Source organism: Hakea prostrata, chromosome 10, assembly GCF_041222555.1.
Source record: "Hakea prostrata isolate BN-2017 chromosome 10, UWA_Hpros_2, whole genome shotgun sequence".
Classification (NCBI taxonomy): Eukaryota; Viridiplantae; Streptophyta; class Magnoliopsida; order Proteales; family Proteaceae; genus Hakea; species Hakea prostrata.
The window spans coordinates 42823098-42838085 of record NC_142609.1 but is presented as its reverse complement, the minus strand read 5'-3'; the positions used below and the strand labels follow the sequence as shown (position 1 = coordinate 42838085).

Here is a 14988-nt window from a genome sequence, read left to right as displayed (position 1 = left end):
TTTCACTAAGTTGCTAGATTGGTAAGACCAATACGGTAGCGAATATTCTAGCATTTTTTTCTCCCAAAAAAAAAAAATTCTAGCATTTCTTCCGAACTTCGATACCCATCGTGTGCATCTGAAACCACATGGTGGATGGATTCCCACCTATTAACGTAAGCATGTAGGCATTTCCCAGGTACGTGCGAGCAAGTTACTGTGATTTGCTTCGCATCACAATCGAAGAACGTGCCTCCTTCTCTCTTCCTCTTTCATGAAAAGCACCTGTTAGCGTTACAAAGTGAAAAGTGGTTCTCCATTTGAATTGGATCTCATTCTCCAGCCATCGTTTACGGAAGGTATAGTTGACTACGCTTCTCTGATCTATATACTCGTTTCAGAAAGATTGTTCTTTTGAAATTTGAAGAACCTCTTTTAATTGGATTATTTATCTATCTATTGCTTCCAACTTCGGATCAGAAAGGAGACTCTCATTTTGTTTGATTCAACGAACTAAGTATTCTGAGATCAACAAATTGAGTAATCACTCGGTAATAATCTGCGTTTCTTTGGATGAATCATGAAGCGTTCTGTTGCTTTGTGTAGGATAGAGATGAACGTAAAGTGTTTGGCTATTTTTTGAGGTGTTGGGCGCCACCCTATTGCTAGATCTAATGGAATTGGTTTTTGGTTGTTGTTTTCCCATTTGAGTAGAGATTATGTGTAGATTTTCGGAGAGCATTCGTTTTCAGCTCCTCAATTGCACTTATGGTGGAACGGGAGATTCTGCATTATCCGTATTTACGTGTTTGATTATAGGCTTTAATTTTCATTTTTTGTTTGATCTCTTATGGTGTCTTTTCGAGATGCATTATCCAGCATTTTAATTTTTCATTTCCTTGTTAGACACTGTTGATTTGATTTAAAGATTCGTATAGTTATTCTCCCAATCAAGAAAAGGATTTCCAAAATCCACGCCCTCTTCTCTTTTGTTTTATTTTGATATCCAAGAATTTAACTATCTTGATATAATGTGCTTCATCAATGGTTTTTCGTTGATCTTCTGAATCTCAAAGCTAGCTGTATACTCACAATTCACCCACTGAGCACATTTGTCTAGTTAGTTCTGAATTCAGTCTCTACTGACACCACAGGGTTCATCTTTAACTGTTCTAGGACTACCTCACTTGCTTCCTCACCAAATTAGTCAAAAGCAAAAACAAAAACAGAATATGCTAGAACATATGTTGTCTTTCTATCTATTCCATGCTTTGTCTGATCAGAATCTTTTGATAAAATATCAAAATTGATCTGCAGTTATCAGTAAAGTGCAGAAATTGTAATTATGGAGGGGTCCATTTTCACCCCTTGTCTGGAAGGAATGAAACACGTGAAGTCTGAAGATGGGGAAATGCTGACCAAACCTTTCTTGGAAGTTTGCAAGCTCATATTGCCAGTTTTGGGTATGATTTTTCAATTTCAAGTTGTAGAGTTGCCTGTTTGTTGCAACTTCACCATGTTTTGAGTACCACAATTTTTCTGACTGTAGTTTCTAATAACTTCAGAGCAACGTCTTGCACTTTTGCTTCATTTCATTTAATGTCAATTGCCAATGGACTTCTATAGTAGGCTCAACATTATCTACTTATGCTTTGCATATGTTCTTAAAACTTATACTGCCCTCCCACTCTACTTTGAATGTTAATTTGATTTTGTTTATGCAGAATAATCTTTTCTTTTATACGAGTAATATTTGATTAAATTTGAAATTCATGTTCCAATACTGTGGTCAAAGATTAAGTCAGGAAAGGCATACCAAAAGCAATTTTCCATGTTAAAGAAAAAAAAGGCTGAAAACTGAACTTTTATATGAGGTGGGAAGATGAAAATGAGATCAAATCTTTATCAAACAATAGAGTTTCAAGCACAGCTAGCAACAGAGTTTTAGGTCTTGAATCAAGTAAAATTTGAAATGCAGGGTTTATTGGGGATTTCCTATTGACCGGTTGGGAATGAATTGAGTTCTCTTCAATCACAATGGTACATCCAGCCATCCAGGTTGGTATGGTTGTTTTTTGAAAAACAGTTGAATTCTTGGATTAAATCACTTTTCTATGTAGGGGCATTTTAAGGCCTCCATTGAACGTGGCTGTGCCACCTCAATGGACTTTCTCGTAGGTTATCTTTTATACTCTAGACCAGCTCTAGTATGCCCATTCCTTACCCTATCCTTCCTAGCTTTGCCACTCAAGTTGATGATGCTATGTGACAATTATATGTGCAATATTAAATGAATAAATGCCATACAAGTAGGGGCAAACTGCTTTTGCAATGCAGCTGAGTGTGGAAACAGCATTGTTTATCAATTTCTGAGCTGCATCTTCTCTAGTATATTACAGAAACAACTAGCACTGGAGGATTTGTGATCCCATTGCTGATCAGTATCTTTTTCATTCTTGAATAGTGTAAATACATACTTCATTGAGGCTTTTCTGTTCCCTGGTTCTACTGCTTCACAACATTGTAGATTTTCAGTTTAACCATGTTAAATTATATTCAGGATATGTACCAAATGCTCCCTTGAAACAGAAAATTCTCAGTTCTTGCTGAAGCATGATTCTTAAACTGAATTTTGATTGATTATTTAATATGCCAGATAAATTTGGGGGTGCTATGGCAATTGTAAAAAGTGACATTGGTGGTAATATCTCGGTAAGACAGTGCTTTCTTATGCATTTCCTTGATTGATGTTCTTTCAACTTGTTCCCCATAGCCACAATTTGATGTTATTTAAATTGCAATATGAAGAATATTGATGAAGTTGGCATAGGATGTAATAACAAGTATGGTTAGTTGCCACAGTTTCAAGTAATCTTTGTCTTTGTCTTTTTTTTATCATATTATTTCCAAGTCTAATTAAAGTAAATGTTCCACCACTAACAAGAAAGGATCCCTGTAGCAACCCATGGTAAAAAATTCGTCATGTTAGCTTTTGCAACTTTAAGGCTCATCTTCTTTTGTGAGTATTAAGACAACACATGTTAGGATTAGGGTTTTCACATGAGTACAAACGCATACAACCTTGGGGATGATGACAGCAGTGTGCTGGTCTGAGAATTTTTCTCCTTTTGAGGTTCTGAAAATTTTCCATAGTTCTTTGGTTTAGCAAGAGGATGCATCTGGGTTACTAATTACAATCATGATCACAATGTAGGGCCAGGCACAGGTAATGGACAGAATTGGGTGGGCAGGATTATGATTGTTTCAACTGTAATAAAGCAAAAGTCCTGTTACTGGAAGGTGTTGGCAGCTTGGTTCCTTTTTCTTCTACTAACAGTTTATATGATTACCAGCATTCAGTTATGATGTTCTCAAGATCATTGCTTGATGAGATAGACTAACAGTGATCTTTTATAGTTTCATGTACTTGTCTGGAAAATGAAGTAAGAGCAGAAATGTCTTGTTAAGAATTATGACATATGTACATATATCAAATGTTTTGATTTTGACGAAGTGGTTTTGTTGGTTAAATTATCAATTTGGAAATTCAATCAACTTCAACCCAACCCCCCAGGTCCGCACACACCAAAAGGGAAAAAAGAAAAAAGAAAACCTTGTCTTATTTCTGTTACTTTGCCTCTCTAAACTAGGTTCTTAAGTGGTGATTTGACATGTAGTGTCTCTGAACTAGTAACATTTAAGGCCTTCTGATGGTAATGTTGTTGAGGAGATTTTCATTTGCATCATTTTTTGAATGCATGTGTTGGACCTTTTTTACTCAGTTCTTCCTTCTTCCTTCATTTTGGCCATGTAGTGGGTACTCTACCACAATATTCAAGATCATTCTCCTGAGTTCTATACCACAATATTCAAGATCATTCTCCTGAGTTCTATGCCACTTATGTGATGATCCCACTAGCTTCCTGCAAGTTAGTTTCATCTTCCACGATTCAGATAAACCATACTAATCAAAGTTATCACCTAATGTAGATAACAAATCATAAAATGCACATGGATCTAACCTTCATTTTATTCCTTTAACTAGAATTTGACCTTTGGTGAATTATCATAAATTTTGAATGGGTTTACCTGGTTTAGATTCAGGTCTTATGATCCTAAACATGTTTGTTGGAGCTTCTTTTAGTTTTGGAGCTATTCTAGCATTGTTGATTATATAAATATCTTGACTTTTTTTAATGGAAACGTAGATTTCGGAGTTACTTCAAGAAATTAACCCTGTTTATTTTTCTACCAGAGGTTGGATGCTAAATATTTATCCAATCCTACGGAGTTCAATCACTTACACAGTATGGTACAAGCTGAGATACAAACTAAAACTGCAAAAAGTTCATCCAGCTGTACCAATGGTCTTCTGTGGTTGACAAGGTAGGAGAAATTTTTTGTAACTTTGCATGGGCTTGTAACTATATGTAACTTGTTATTCATAACATGTGTTTCTTATATTTGCACAGATGAGCCTTGTGCACATTAATTGCTATATGTGAAAATGGTAATTTTTTCTGTATAAATTCAGACGTTGCTGATGAATTTTCAGGGCAATGGATTTCTTGGTTGCACTGTTTCGCAACTTGATGGAGCATCCAGATTGGAACATGTCTAAAGCTTGCACTGATTCTTACAGCAAGACCCTGAAGCAATGGCATGGCTGGCTTGCCAGTTCAAGTTTCAGTGTACTTTTCATCCTTATGAAACTTCATTCCAAACAACTTCTTTCATACTGTATATTCTCAATATTTTCCTATTTTAGAAACTGTTCAGATGTCATTTAGACTCCGGTGTCCTGATCTTTATGTTATTCAGTTTCAAAATTGTTCAGTGTGATAAGTGGTCTCTGCACTACCATCATTCTTATCCCAAACCCTCTTCCTCTCATTTTGGCCTATGCACTTTCTCTACTGTATAGGCATTGCCACTAGAACCCCCCCCCAAAAAAAAAAAAAAAAAAAAAAAAAAAAAAAAAAGAAGAAGAAGATTTTCTTGAGTGATTTTTCACTTAGATCTTAATGTTTATCCAAACGTAACAGTGGTCTGATGACTGGTGGCTAGAATTAAACGTACGTGACTTCCTGATAAAATAGATATACTGGTAACCGTGCTACTCATCTGTCTCATCTTTTTGTTACTCAATTGCAGGTTGCCATGAAACTAGCCCCAGATAGGAAGAAGTTCATGGATGTCATTGCGGGAGGTGATATCAATGCTGACATTGAAAAATTCTATTCGACTTTCACTCCATTTCTTGAAGAGAATCACAAGTTCTTGGTAAGATATTCCAGTTTATGGGATCGATTAACTTCTACACGACATATTTCTACAAATTCTGCATACAAAGAAAAGTGCATCCCTAAAATTTAACCCCATACCTATTTTGTCTAATTTTTCTCTTTGTTAACTCTATCAAAATAAGAGAGATGAATGTGAAATCTTGCTGCTCCAATTTGTTTTTTTCTGACTTAACATTGTAAGTTATGTCATTGTAGCCAGACAAGTATTTACACTTAGCTGCACTCTTTTTCCCCCTTTTAATCCAACCAAATACAGTTAGCTACACAGATTAATTGGTCATAATTCTATTTGAAGCTATGATTGGTCTTTTTGAAGCCAAAGGGATAGGGCATAGGGAATGCCTGGTAATATGGAATTGAATGGGATATGTATGTATTTTTCTTGCTGCCATGCCGGAGATACCCGTGCAGCTCTCCAAAGGCAACACATGGATCTCCCCCCTAGTAATCACAATCGTTGGATCCCAAGGGATCCACATGTCACCTTCTGAGGACTGCGCTTTGTATCTCCCATACAGCAAAAAAGGAAGAATCGCATAGGCGGCTGGAATAGTTGCCATTAAGTCCGGACGAGAGAATATCTGTGAAGAAACATATTAGTCAAAATTCCTTTTAGTTTCAGCTAATGATTTATATTTCCAGTGTGGCATTTTCATTCTTGTTCCATTTGTTTTGCTGCAGGCTAGTGTTGGCATGGACAATCTGAAAGCTTCCTAATTACCAAGAGATTTCTGATGATAACCAGATCTAGCTTTTGCATTTTTGCTTCACATACTTCTTGCTATCCTGAGAATTGAAGAAGTCCTGTAAACCTTAAAAGAACAATAACTCATTCTTTTCTATTATTGGCACTCTGAATGCAAATTCTTTTCTATTTACCCTTGTTAGCTGTTATACAAGTTTATTCAGTTTAAGAAAAAAAACTTGGAGTCTATTTTTTCAAACTTACTCAAAACTGACAAAAATATCCTGCTAGAGTGTTCCTAAAAAGAGGGGGAAAAAAGGTGGGCAAGCTGCAACATCTCCCCTGCAGTGTAGTGTATAACACCACCCTTAATTCTTTCTACCATTACATACACTTTTAAAGAGTGTTTGCTCCTCTATTGTAAAACTTTAGAACAAGAAATCAACCACTACAAGTCAAGTTTGTGCTTCGACCTGAACACTCTACCATGGGATTCAGGGATGATTCTTTAAGATTTTCAAAGTAAAGTACAATGATGATCCAAAGAAATACCTTAGCGCGTGCAATGAGATTCTTGCCACAATGGTGGGTTTGAATAGTAGAGGAATGAAGATTGACACAACTTGTGGTGAATGTGGGGAATGAGAGAAGTCCATCTCTCATATTCTCTTTCAATGTGACTTTACACAACAAGTTTGGTTTGGTTGTCCTTTATCTTGGAAATGTCCACCAACCACCTCTAATAGCATGGCCGAATGGATTAGAAGATGGAGGAAGGTCAAAGATGTGAGTGAAAGTGCGTATAGTCTCATTTCTTTTATTGCTTGGTCACTTTGGAAAGCAAGGAATGATCGAGTGAAAGGAACAACAAAATGGACAGCAAGGGATGTTTTTTTGGATGCTTCAAGAGGCCATGAGGAATATTGGACAAGTAGAAAGGTACACTATAATTGGGTTGAATCAACAAGCAACCGGATAAGGGAACATCATAGTTGGGAACCACCAAATCAACCTATCATCAACCTTAAAGTTGATGCTTCATGGAAGGAAAAATCAAGAAAAGGTGGCCTCAGTTTTGCTCGTAGAAATTGGGAAGGGAAGCCACAACTAGCATGGTCTTATTCCAAGCAGTTTTTCCTCAATGTTGGAAAGTGAAGCCCTTGCACTTCGGAAAGGATTATTTTACTCCTTGGCAATTGCATTGAACATATACACATTGAAACGGACAAGTAACGACTAGTAAATTTGGTGAATGGTCATAGTAAGGATTGTTTGCCTCTGGTGAAACCTTTGCTTGATGATCTTCTTATCTTGGCTGAAAATTTTTTGGATTGTAAGATTTCTTATGTTTCTAGGAGGGCTAATGCAATAGCTGATCTCCTAGCTAGGAAGGCCCTTTTAGTGTCAAACCCGATTGAATGGCTATGTTCCACTGAGTGGTTATTGAGCCTTGCTCAGTCACTCCCTCAGCTTAAGCCAATAAAATGCTTGACTACTGGGGGAATGATTTTCTCCCCAAAATTAGTGAGATTTTTTTTTGGAAAAATGAGAGAGAAGCCAAAATGTTAAATGGGGAGAAGGTTGTGGAGAATTTGAAGGACGAAAAGACAATTGAAAATAGTTTCTTGAGGTGTTATCCAAATGATCCGGAGAGTGGGAGGTAATTTTTTTTTTTTTTTTATATAATATGAGAAATTATTAGAGTTAAGTTAAACAATTTCTCAAAAAGAGAGGGAGAGGAACAAGTTTAAGTAAGAAGATAGACTGCAGCATATTTATTGATATGAAAATTTATTAGAGTTAAATATATGGTTTCTTAAAAAAAAAAAAAAAAAAGGGGGAAAACGAAGATATTTATATTATATGAGAAATTAAAGATGAATTAAAAATTTAAGGAGGGAAAAGAAAGAGTGTAACAAATTCATTGATTTTTTATTTTTTTTTTGGTACAAAGGGACTTTTTATTAAGCCTGAGGATGGGGAAATTAATATGCTTCAGCAAGAGTGGAACCACAACCTCTTCACTAAGAGGTGTTGGTTTCACCACTAGAACAGCTCTGTGTTGGCAATTCATAGATTTTTTTACGAATGCTTAAATAAATCAAAATCTTTTAGGTTAAAAAATTATTGATATTTTAATCAACAATTTAGTATTATTTGGCATTTCTTGATGTTTCTTATGTACTATTTTTCACAATGTATCGCCATGTCATTTTGATATACGAATGGTTTAAAACTTTCTTCTTCTTCTTTTTCATATTTATTGATAAATTTTTTTTTATTTGACTCAACATATTTATCATGAATGGTAGATTATACTTTTGGTTATCTTTTTTCAATGGCTCAGAGGTTTAACAATTTGAATTGCAGTTTTTTAGGTAAGCGAAATGTAACCATTTTCCATGAGTTCATGCTTTTATAATGATAGTATGATATGATATGATATGCTTTGAGCCTTTAACCTAATATATTATTCTGCCTGACCCCTTGCAAATTCTCCTTATGCGGGCTAACTAGAAGAACAACAAAAGGATTTCATCCCCAGGCATTCACGAGTGTGGATCATCTCCCCTGACGAGGAGCACAAGAGTGCTCCCCAGACGGCTTTACAACCACAAACTATAAGGGGTCCACAAGTAAAAAATAATAAAACATATTAAAAAAAAAAAAAACCCATCACCCTAATCCTGTGGACCCCCTGTAACTTGTGGCTAATAGCCGTCGGGGAGCACAGACGTCAGGGGAGATGATCCGGACTCAGCCATTCACTGGCACCACAAAGGCTTAATTGACTTTGCAAGGCTGGGAACAGTTTCCCTCATTTTGTTCTCTTAAATTAGTATGCGTTTCCTCCCCCTTCAACTAAACTACTGTCTCTCACCTTTGAATTTCCTAACCGTTTTTCTCCTTCCCGCGTTTTCAGTTTAGACAAGAACACCACCCTAAAAATAGCCAAACCAATTCAGCCCTTCAAGAGGATCAATGGAAGACTTCAATTTCTTCCATCCACCAATTGAGATTTGAAACCACCAAAATTTGGCCAGATATTGGCTTTGATTTGTGGACAATGGCAACATACAACGCATCTCTAATTGCTTTTAACTGTTTTTTGGGATTCTAATCTCTCCCCTTTTTCTTAACTTCATCTACTTCTTCTGCATCAGAATAATTTCTGGGTCTTTCTGAATTCTTCTGTGTTTTGTTGCTTGGGTTCTCCCCTCCTTTAGGTAAACAAAATTATAGATATGACATTATGTTTGCTGACTCAAATCATGCGGATCTGGTCAGAAAACACAACATAGATCTGTGCTTTGGCGAGCTGGGGACTTCATATTGTCATTACACAGCTACTTTCAGAGGTTTGGATTTATATTTCTTTTCTCCTCATGAAGTTGAGTTCCATTTTGGGTTTGGTTTTCCTATAGAAGTCATTTCTCAACTGGGTTTCTGATTTTTCTGGTTACAATACAACCTGGGCAGGTTCCCAATTAAGAGCTTGATTGACAGAAAAAGCAAAGGAATCATATAGTGATGTAAACATCTAACTGCTCCTTGCGTGTCAAATATATCTAATTCTCCACGCCTCTTCTTGGTTTCTCTGTTTTAAAATCAAGTTCAGAACCTACGGCTGCACGATCAGAAGCTGCCAAGCCTGCTAAGAAACATAAAGAGCAGCTTCAATCACTGGAAATGTCAACCAAGATGAAGGGCCTTCTGAAAGGTCTAAGATACATTTCTCAGATATTTGGTATGTAAAAACTTCATTAGGATTGTTGCTTGTTATATCTTTCATGGTTTTAATTTCATCATGATATGAACACAACTTGTTGATGCCGATAAAATGTGATGAACATTGATGTAGATCATGATGAAAAGCAGCAGGAAATGGAGATTGGTTATCCCACAGATGTAAAACATGTAGCACACATAGGATGGGATGGTCCATCTGTAGAATCACCTAGCTGGGTATGCTTTCTATCAATAATATTGATATCTCTGGATTTTGAATTTATAGTATTTAATGTGTTCTTCCTACCTGTACAGATGAATGACTTTAGTTCGGAATCAGAAGTTTCATCAGCACCACCAGGTATTGGAGTGGCTAAAAGCAATGCTAAAGGTGCTTCTGTTACCCTCATCAACACCCAAAGAATCAAAATGATACAGAAAAATTGCCTATATTCTATTGAGAATTGAGTGACAGCTCTCTATGGTTGTTGTTAAAAATTCAAAGATACAGAGAAGTAACATTGACATACTTGTTTGCAGATCTAAATCAGACTGGTGCCAGAGACATGCTAGAATTACCAAAACCATCGAGACGGCAACCATTCCTTGGTTCCCCTACAGCTTCACCAAGCAAAAATCAGCAAAAGCAATCAAGGCGCCAGTCCACAACTGGACTTTCGATTAGTTCTCCCTCACGAGATGTCACTGAGGTGACATCCAGAACATCAAGGAGATCCAAAACTACCAGTATAGATTCATCCTTGCAAGAACAGCCGAATGAACCAAAGAAAATCCGTCGTAGGAAGCCCAAGGAAGCATCAGGGGGGGGTGGCTCAACTAGGCCTGCTAGATCCAAAGCCCCATCTCCCATAACTTACACTGCTCCCTTCTCTGATCCTGGATCTGGAAGCAATGACGACTTCAACAGTGATCTTTGTCCAAAGTCACCATTAAAGCCCTTGGGTTCTGTGGAAGGAAAGAGAGGTCATGGTATTTCTTGAGAAACTCATGATTTGTAAAGCAGAAAAGGTCTACTGTAATTTTTCATGGAAGTTTTTTCCTCTCTCTTGTTCTTCCAGTAGCTACTTATACATAGCTTAGTTAAAAGGTCTAATATCATGAGATTCATTATTTCTTTCAGTAACTCATGGATCAACTAAATTTTACACCATAGTTATTGGGGGCATTAATCAGGCACAAGAGATTGAATGATGTAACAGCTAAGCCTACAAAGCCTGAAATTAAACACTTCTACATTGAATGATCTAGAACAAAACAATTTTTTTCACTAATGTAATTAAGTCTAACAGCTTGAAGACACTAGAAACAGAAGTCACTACAAAAGACAACCAACAAGGCATGCCCAGAGCACAAGGCTCCCACCACTGTGGGTTTTGGGGAGGGTGATAACATAGACTTATTCTACTTCACAAGGGGGCTGTTTCCATATTCAAACCCCTGACTATTTGTTCAAAATGAAGCAACCTTTTTTGTTGAAACAATGCATACCTACACATGAATATTCAGAATATTGGAAAGGTGTAAAAGTATGGTTATTTTCTTCTCTATATCTCTTGGAGCTAAAATTAACCCATAATCAGAAAAGCAATAAATGATGCAAACAAAAATGAAAAACAACAGAGAAGATTGTGTTGGGGAAATTTAAAAAAAAAATGGTGTATGGAGTAAATGACTGAATTCAGTTCACACACACTATATATATATATATATATATATAGCTCACTAGAATCCTCAGTCTAGTCCTAAAACTTATTTGGAGCTTAAACTCCATAAATAGGCCAGAAGAACAACCAATCCTTGCCGCCAAACCTCCACCTAAGGTACTGAAGACTCCCCAAATGAATTTCATAATCCTCAAGTGTATATAACTCATCCACTTCATCTCCAAGGTAGGTGAGTGTCTGTAGCTGAAATGGAACTCCACACAAATCTTCAATCTTCTTCTTTGCAAAAGCTACTGAATCCATAGGTTTTAAATCGACTATGACCACTTCACCACTAGGAATGCCAACATTAACTTGAATACTACGTTCCAAAAAGAGCGTTGTCCCTGATTTAATTCCATAATTTGCTAGATTCAATTCATTCTTCAGTCGAGTTTCACCAAGGAAAAGACAATTTAGACCAAGAATTTCTCCACCAATCATATAATGTTGTGGGATTTTTGCGAGTATTTCATCAATGGTATCACTGTTCTTCACTTCAAGCATAATAATCTCACTATCATTCCCTTTAGCTTGGGATTTCTCAATGAATATCTCTATTGGATGGCCATCAACAAATAAGCAGAGAGTTGAATTACATTCAATGCTATAGTGGGTCAGGGTTTTCCAATCCTTCAAATCTTCTTGTAGGTAGCTAAGCTCCTGAAGGCCTATTGGTATACCCAGCATGCTTTCAATGAGGGTCTTGATGTTCAGGACACTGTACCATTCTTGAGCCATGAGTTGATATGTAGCTCCCTTTTTCTTATCATGGATAAATAAGATTAGCTCTTTGCTTTCAAATTTGAACCCAAAGAACGCATGAAGAATAGAATTATTTTGGAGGTTATAAGCAACTAAAGTTTCATCATCACCAAGAGATCTTCCACAATAGACAAGGGTTTGTCTATCTTCTGTGTATCCCATCTTATTCCAAATCTTCTTCTTTATATCATGGACTGTCAGAAAATCATAGACATCAACATGATAAACATTTCCATATTCTGGCATCTTAATGGATATCTTCAAGTGTGGAGCCAACATCCTTAATTCAGAATTTTCATTGATACCATAACTCTCCAGAGTTCCACCATCTTCAAGTTGAATTGCTCGATGTGTGTTGTAAAGAAACAAACTATGCTCATGTCGTGAAACATGAATCTTGCTTTCAACCATTGCCTTGAGAAGCTCGACGGTGTTTGTTGTAGCAACATTAAAAATGTTTTTCCCAACAAAATCTATCACAGGTAATAGAAATTTACTGCTTCCTTGATTTGATTTCACATTCTCTATCTCATTACCCACAAGATCCTGATTGAAGGCCACATAAAGGACAGCAAATTCTTCAATATTGCAAGATGCAACACTCATGTCATCCTCTAGTATTATCCCATTGAAAATGATCATCTGATTTTTGGGTGTGACTCCTTCGATTTTTTCGATTATAGACTTGATCATGTAAATTGTATCTATGTTGTTAACCGTACGACCCATGAACAAACCACTTGGTACAACCTTAACAAATATTTGTATTGTTTTCATCTTCTCTCTCATTAAAAGTAGAGGCTGAAAAAATTGTTAATAGATAGAACACCTTCTAACAAGTTCTTGAACATCTCAAACATATAATTAAGGTGTCTCACTTCCAGAATAACAAGCATATAATAAAGAAAGAAAGCTATAATTTTTCAGTCATGCTTCACTATTCGATAATTGAAATCCTATACATAAAAGCAAGAACAAACGAATAGCGTACCTTGTCAGGGAGCAAGTGCAAAATGGTACTTTATTCTATGGAGCAAAAATTGGGTTGGGAATTCAGCAAAGTGAAGGTGTAAATGGGATTCTTGCAGCAGAAAAAGGAATGTATTAAGCAAAACACAGGAATGTGAAGTAAACCCCAATTCAATATACGGAAGATCGTTGGCCATTAGAGAGTTAAATTTCAAATTTTCTTCTAGGGTTTTGTATTATGTTTCATAGGGAATCTAGCTTTCTAGTTTTCAGGGTCTCATTCGTCGTAACGGCTAATCTGCTTTGCTGACCACGCTGATATAATCCTTAAAGAAATCATCGTTAGGAGGGTTACTCAAGAACTTCAAACTCCTCATAATTTTTTGCCCAAAAAAAACTCCTCATAATTGATATAATATTTGTTGTAATTATCTCTTTATAAATAATATTGATTATGAATATAAATGATCCCAAATAAATAATATCAAAATATGTAATTTTTTTTTTTTTTTTTAAGAATAAGGGGATGCACTATTGGCGGCCTGACGCCCCTCACTACGCAATATTTGGACTTTTGAGTTCAACCTATGTAAGTATTAGCTCTATGAACTACCAGCACAAGCACTTGCCCTGTCAGCGTAGCCACAGAAGATAGTAGTGACCCCATGCCCAAGCTGAAGAGCATACAACTGCCCAATACAAGAAAGAAGAGAGCAGAAATGATTTGAACCAAGGACACATAGAGGCTGTTAAACCACTTGGGAGTGAGCTCGGGATCACCACCTCTGGTGGTTTTATAATTGTAGATCTTAGTCACCTTAGCTTGCTATCTTTGAGGTCTACATTTATACATCAACTAAAGATCAACCAGTTGGTCCTTAAGTCTTGGTTTTTTTTTTTTTTTTTTTCTTCCCGTAGTGTAATAAATTACGTTTGTGTCTCAAAGCAACTAACATCATCTCCTGCCATTATTTTTTTTTTAATTTCAAGCCTAGAAGGACCAAAATACCCCTCCAATTATTTAATAACTGACAACCTCCTCTAGATATCATATTTTCATTCTTATGCCAACTATTTTAATACCTAACCAAAATAGACCCCCTCTTTCATCTCTCTAATTTCTCTCTCTTCTTCAGAGGGATGGACAGTGAGGGCTACTTGTATGATATTATCTTGTGAGAAAGATTGATTGGCTCCTCAAAATAGAAGCAAAGACCTAGACCATGAGCAGCAGAAATAAGCAAATGAGTTTGATGAATCTATGAGAGAGAGAGTGTTAGGTCTGGTGTAATCGGGAGCCGAGATAACGAGAGAGGAAGCTCTGGCCGTTCTAGTCGTTGTCCTTAAGCGTCCCCCTCCGGAGGTGCCTCCGTAGAGCCCAACTCAGGTGTTTCGGTTTTGCGGATTTTCTTTCTTTGCTGAGAAACGGGGTTTGGCTGGGTGCCTCCCCATCTCGTTGGTTGGGTGCCCTCTCGGGGCTGCCCGTTCGTCCGGCCGTTGGTCGTTCGCCGCCGTCTCGGTCCGTCGCCATCGTCTTTTGGTTTTCCCGCCCGTCCCGTTTCTCGTTCGTCGCTTGCCGGCGTGCGCCCCCTCCCCCGCCGGCCCGCGGTCCGTCCTCGCTCGTTGGCTGTCTTTTGTTTTCGTTTGGCGCCTATTTTCTTGGTTCCGCCTCGGTCCATGTGGGACTATATCCCTTTCCTTCTGGGTTTCCCCTATCCAATTTTTGTCGTTTTTTTTTTTTTTTCTTGCCCAAAAGTTGCCATAACAACTCTTCAAATACACATTCCTAAAGTATAATATTTTATTTTTAGACCTCAGTCGTACATGGGTT

The 14988-nt window shown here is 37.1% G+C and overlaps 3 protein-coding genes across 10 annotated transcripts; 2 read left to right on the top strand and 1 right to left on the bottom strand.

The window, feature by feature from the left end:
• The first annotated feature begins 183 nt into the window (after positions 1-183).
• On the top strand, positions 184-6163 carry LOC149003167 (glycolipid transfer protein 1-like). Of its 8 annotated transcripts, none has more exons than XM_089138048.1 (7): positions 184-338; positions 1314-1442; positions 2636-2691; positions 4235-4365; positions 4535-4670; positions 5134-5262; positions 5967-6163. In XM_089138048.1, the coding sequence occupies exons 2-7, from the start codon at positions 1325-1327 to the stop codon at positions 6000-6002; spliced, it is 606 nt and encodes a 201-aa protein (XP_088994174.1). In that variant the 5' UTR covers positions 184-338; positions 1314-1324; the 3' UTR covers positions 6003-6163. The 8 variants fall into 8 exon arrangements, with proteins under 8 accessions (XP_088994174.1, XP_088994175.1, XP_088994170.1 ...); XM_089138049.1 differs by having other exon boundaries at positions 1309-1442; XM_089138044.1 differs by having other exon boundaries at positions 185-338; positions 1304-1442.
• Positions 6164-9727: 3564 nt separating this feature from the next.
• On the top strand, positions 9728-10700 carry LOC149003166 (CRIB domain-containing protein RIC6-like). Its single transcript, XM_089138807.1, has 2 exons — positions 9728-10144; positions 10240-10700. The coding sequence occupies exons 1-2, from the start codon at positions 9817-9819 to the stop codon at positions 10698-10700; spliced, it is 789 nt and encodes a 262-aa protein (XP_088994933.1). The 5' UTR covers positions 9728-9816.
• A 780-nt stretch (positions 10701-11480) lies between these two features.
• On the bottom strand, positions 11481-13076 carry LOC149003165 (polyubiquitin-like). Its single transcript, XM_089138469.1, has one exon. The coding sequence runs from the start codon at positions 12975-12977 to the stop codon at positions 11481-11483; it is 1497 nt and encodes a 498-aa protein (XP_088994595.1). The 5' UTR covers positions 12978-13076.
• Between the last annotated feature and the right edge of the window lie 1912 nt (positions 13077-14988).

What these genes read in the sequence shown, in the direction of transcription:
- LOC149003166 (XM_089138807.1), top strand. Translation starts at nt 9,817, where the DNA reads ATGAACATTGATGTAGATCATGATGAAAAGCAGCAGGAAATGGAGATT. An exon ending in CAAAATGATACAGAAAAATT is followed by an intron (nt 10,145 to 10,239) that starts GCCTATATTCTA and finishes ACTTGTTTGCAG; the next exon opens with ATCTAAATCAGACTGGTGCC.
- LOC149003167 (XM_089138048.1), top strand. Translation starts at nt 1,325, where the DNA reads ATGGAGGGGTCCATTTTCACCCCTTGTCTGGAAGGAATGAAACACGTG. An exon ending in ACATTGGTGGTAATATCTCG is followed by an intron (nt 2,692 to 4,234) that starts GTAAGACAGTGC and finishes TTTTTCTACCAG; the next exon opens with AGGTTGGATGCTAAATATTT. An exon ending in TTGCCAGTTCAAGTTTCAGT is followed by an intron (nt 4,671 to 5,133) that starts GTACTTTTCATC and finishes ACTCAATTGCAG; the next exon opens with GTTGCCATGAAACTAGCCCC.
- LOC149003165 (XM_089138469.1), bottom strand. Translation starts at nt 12,977, where the DNA reads ATGAGAGAGAAGATGAAAACAATACAAATATTTGTTAAGGTTGTACCA.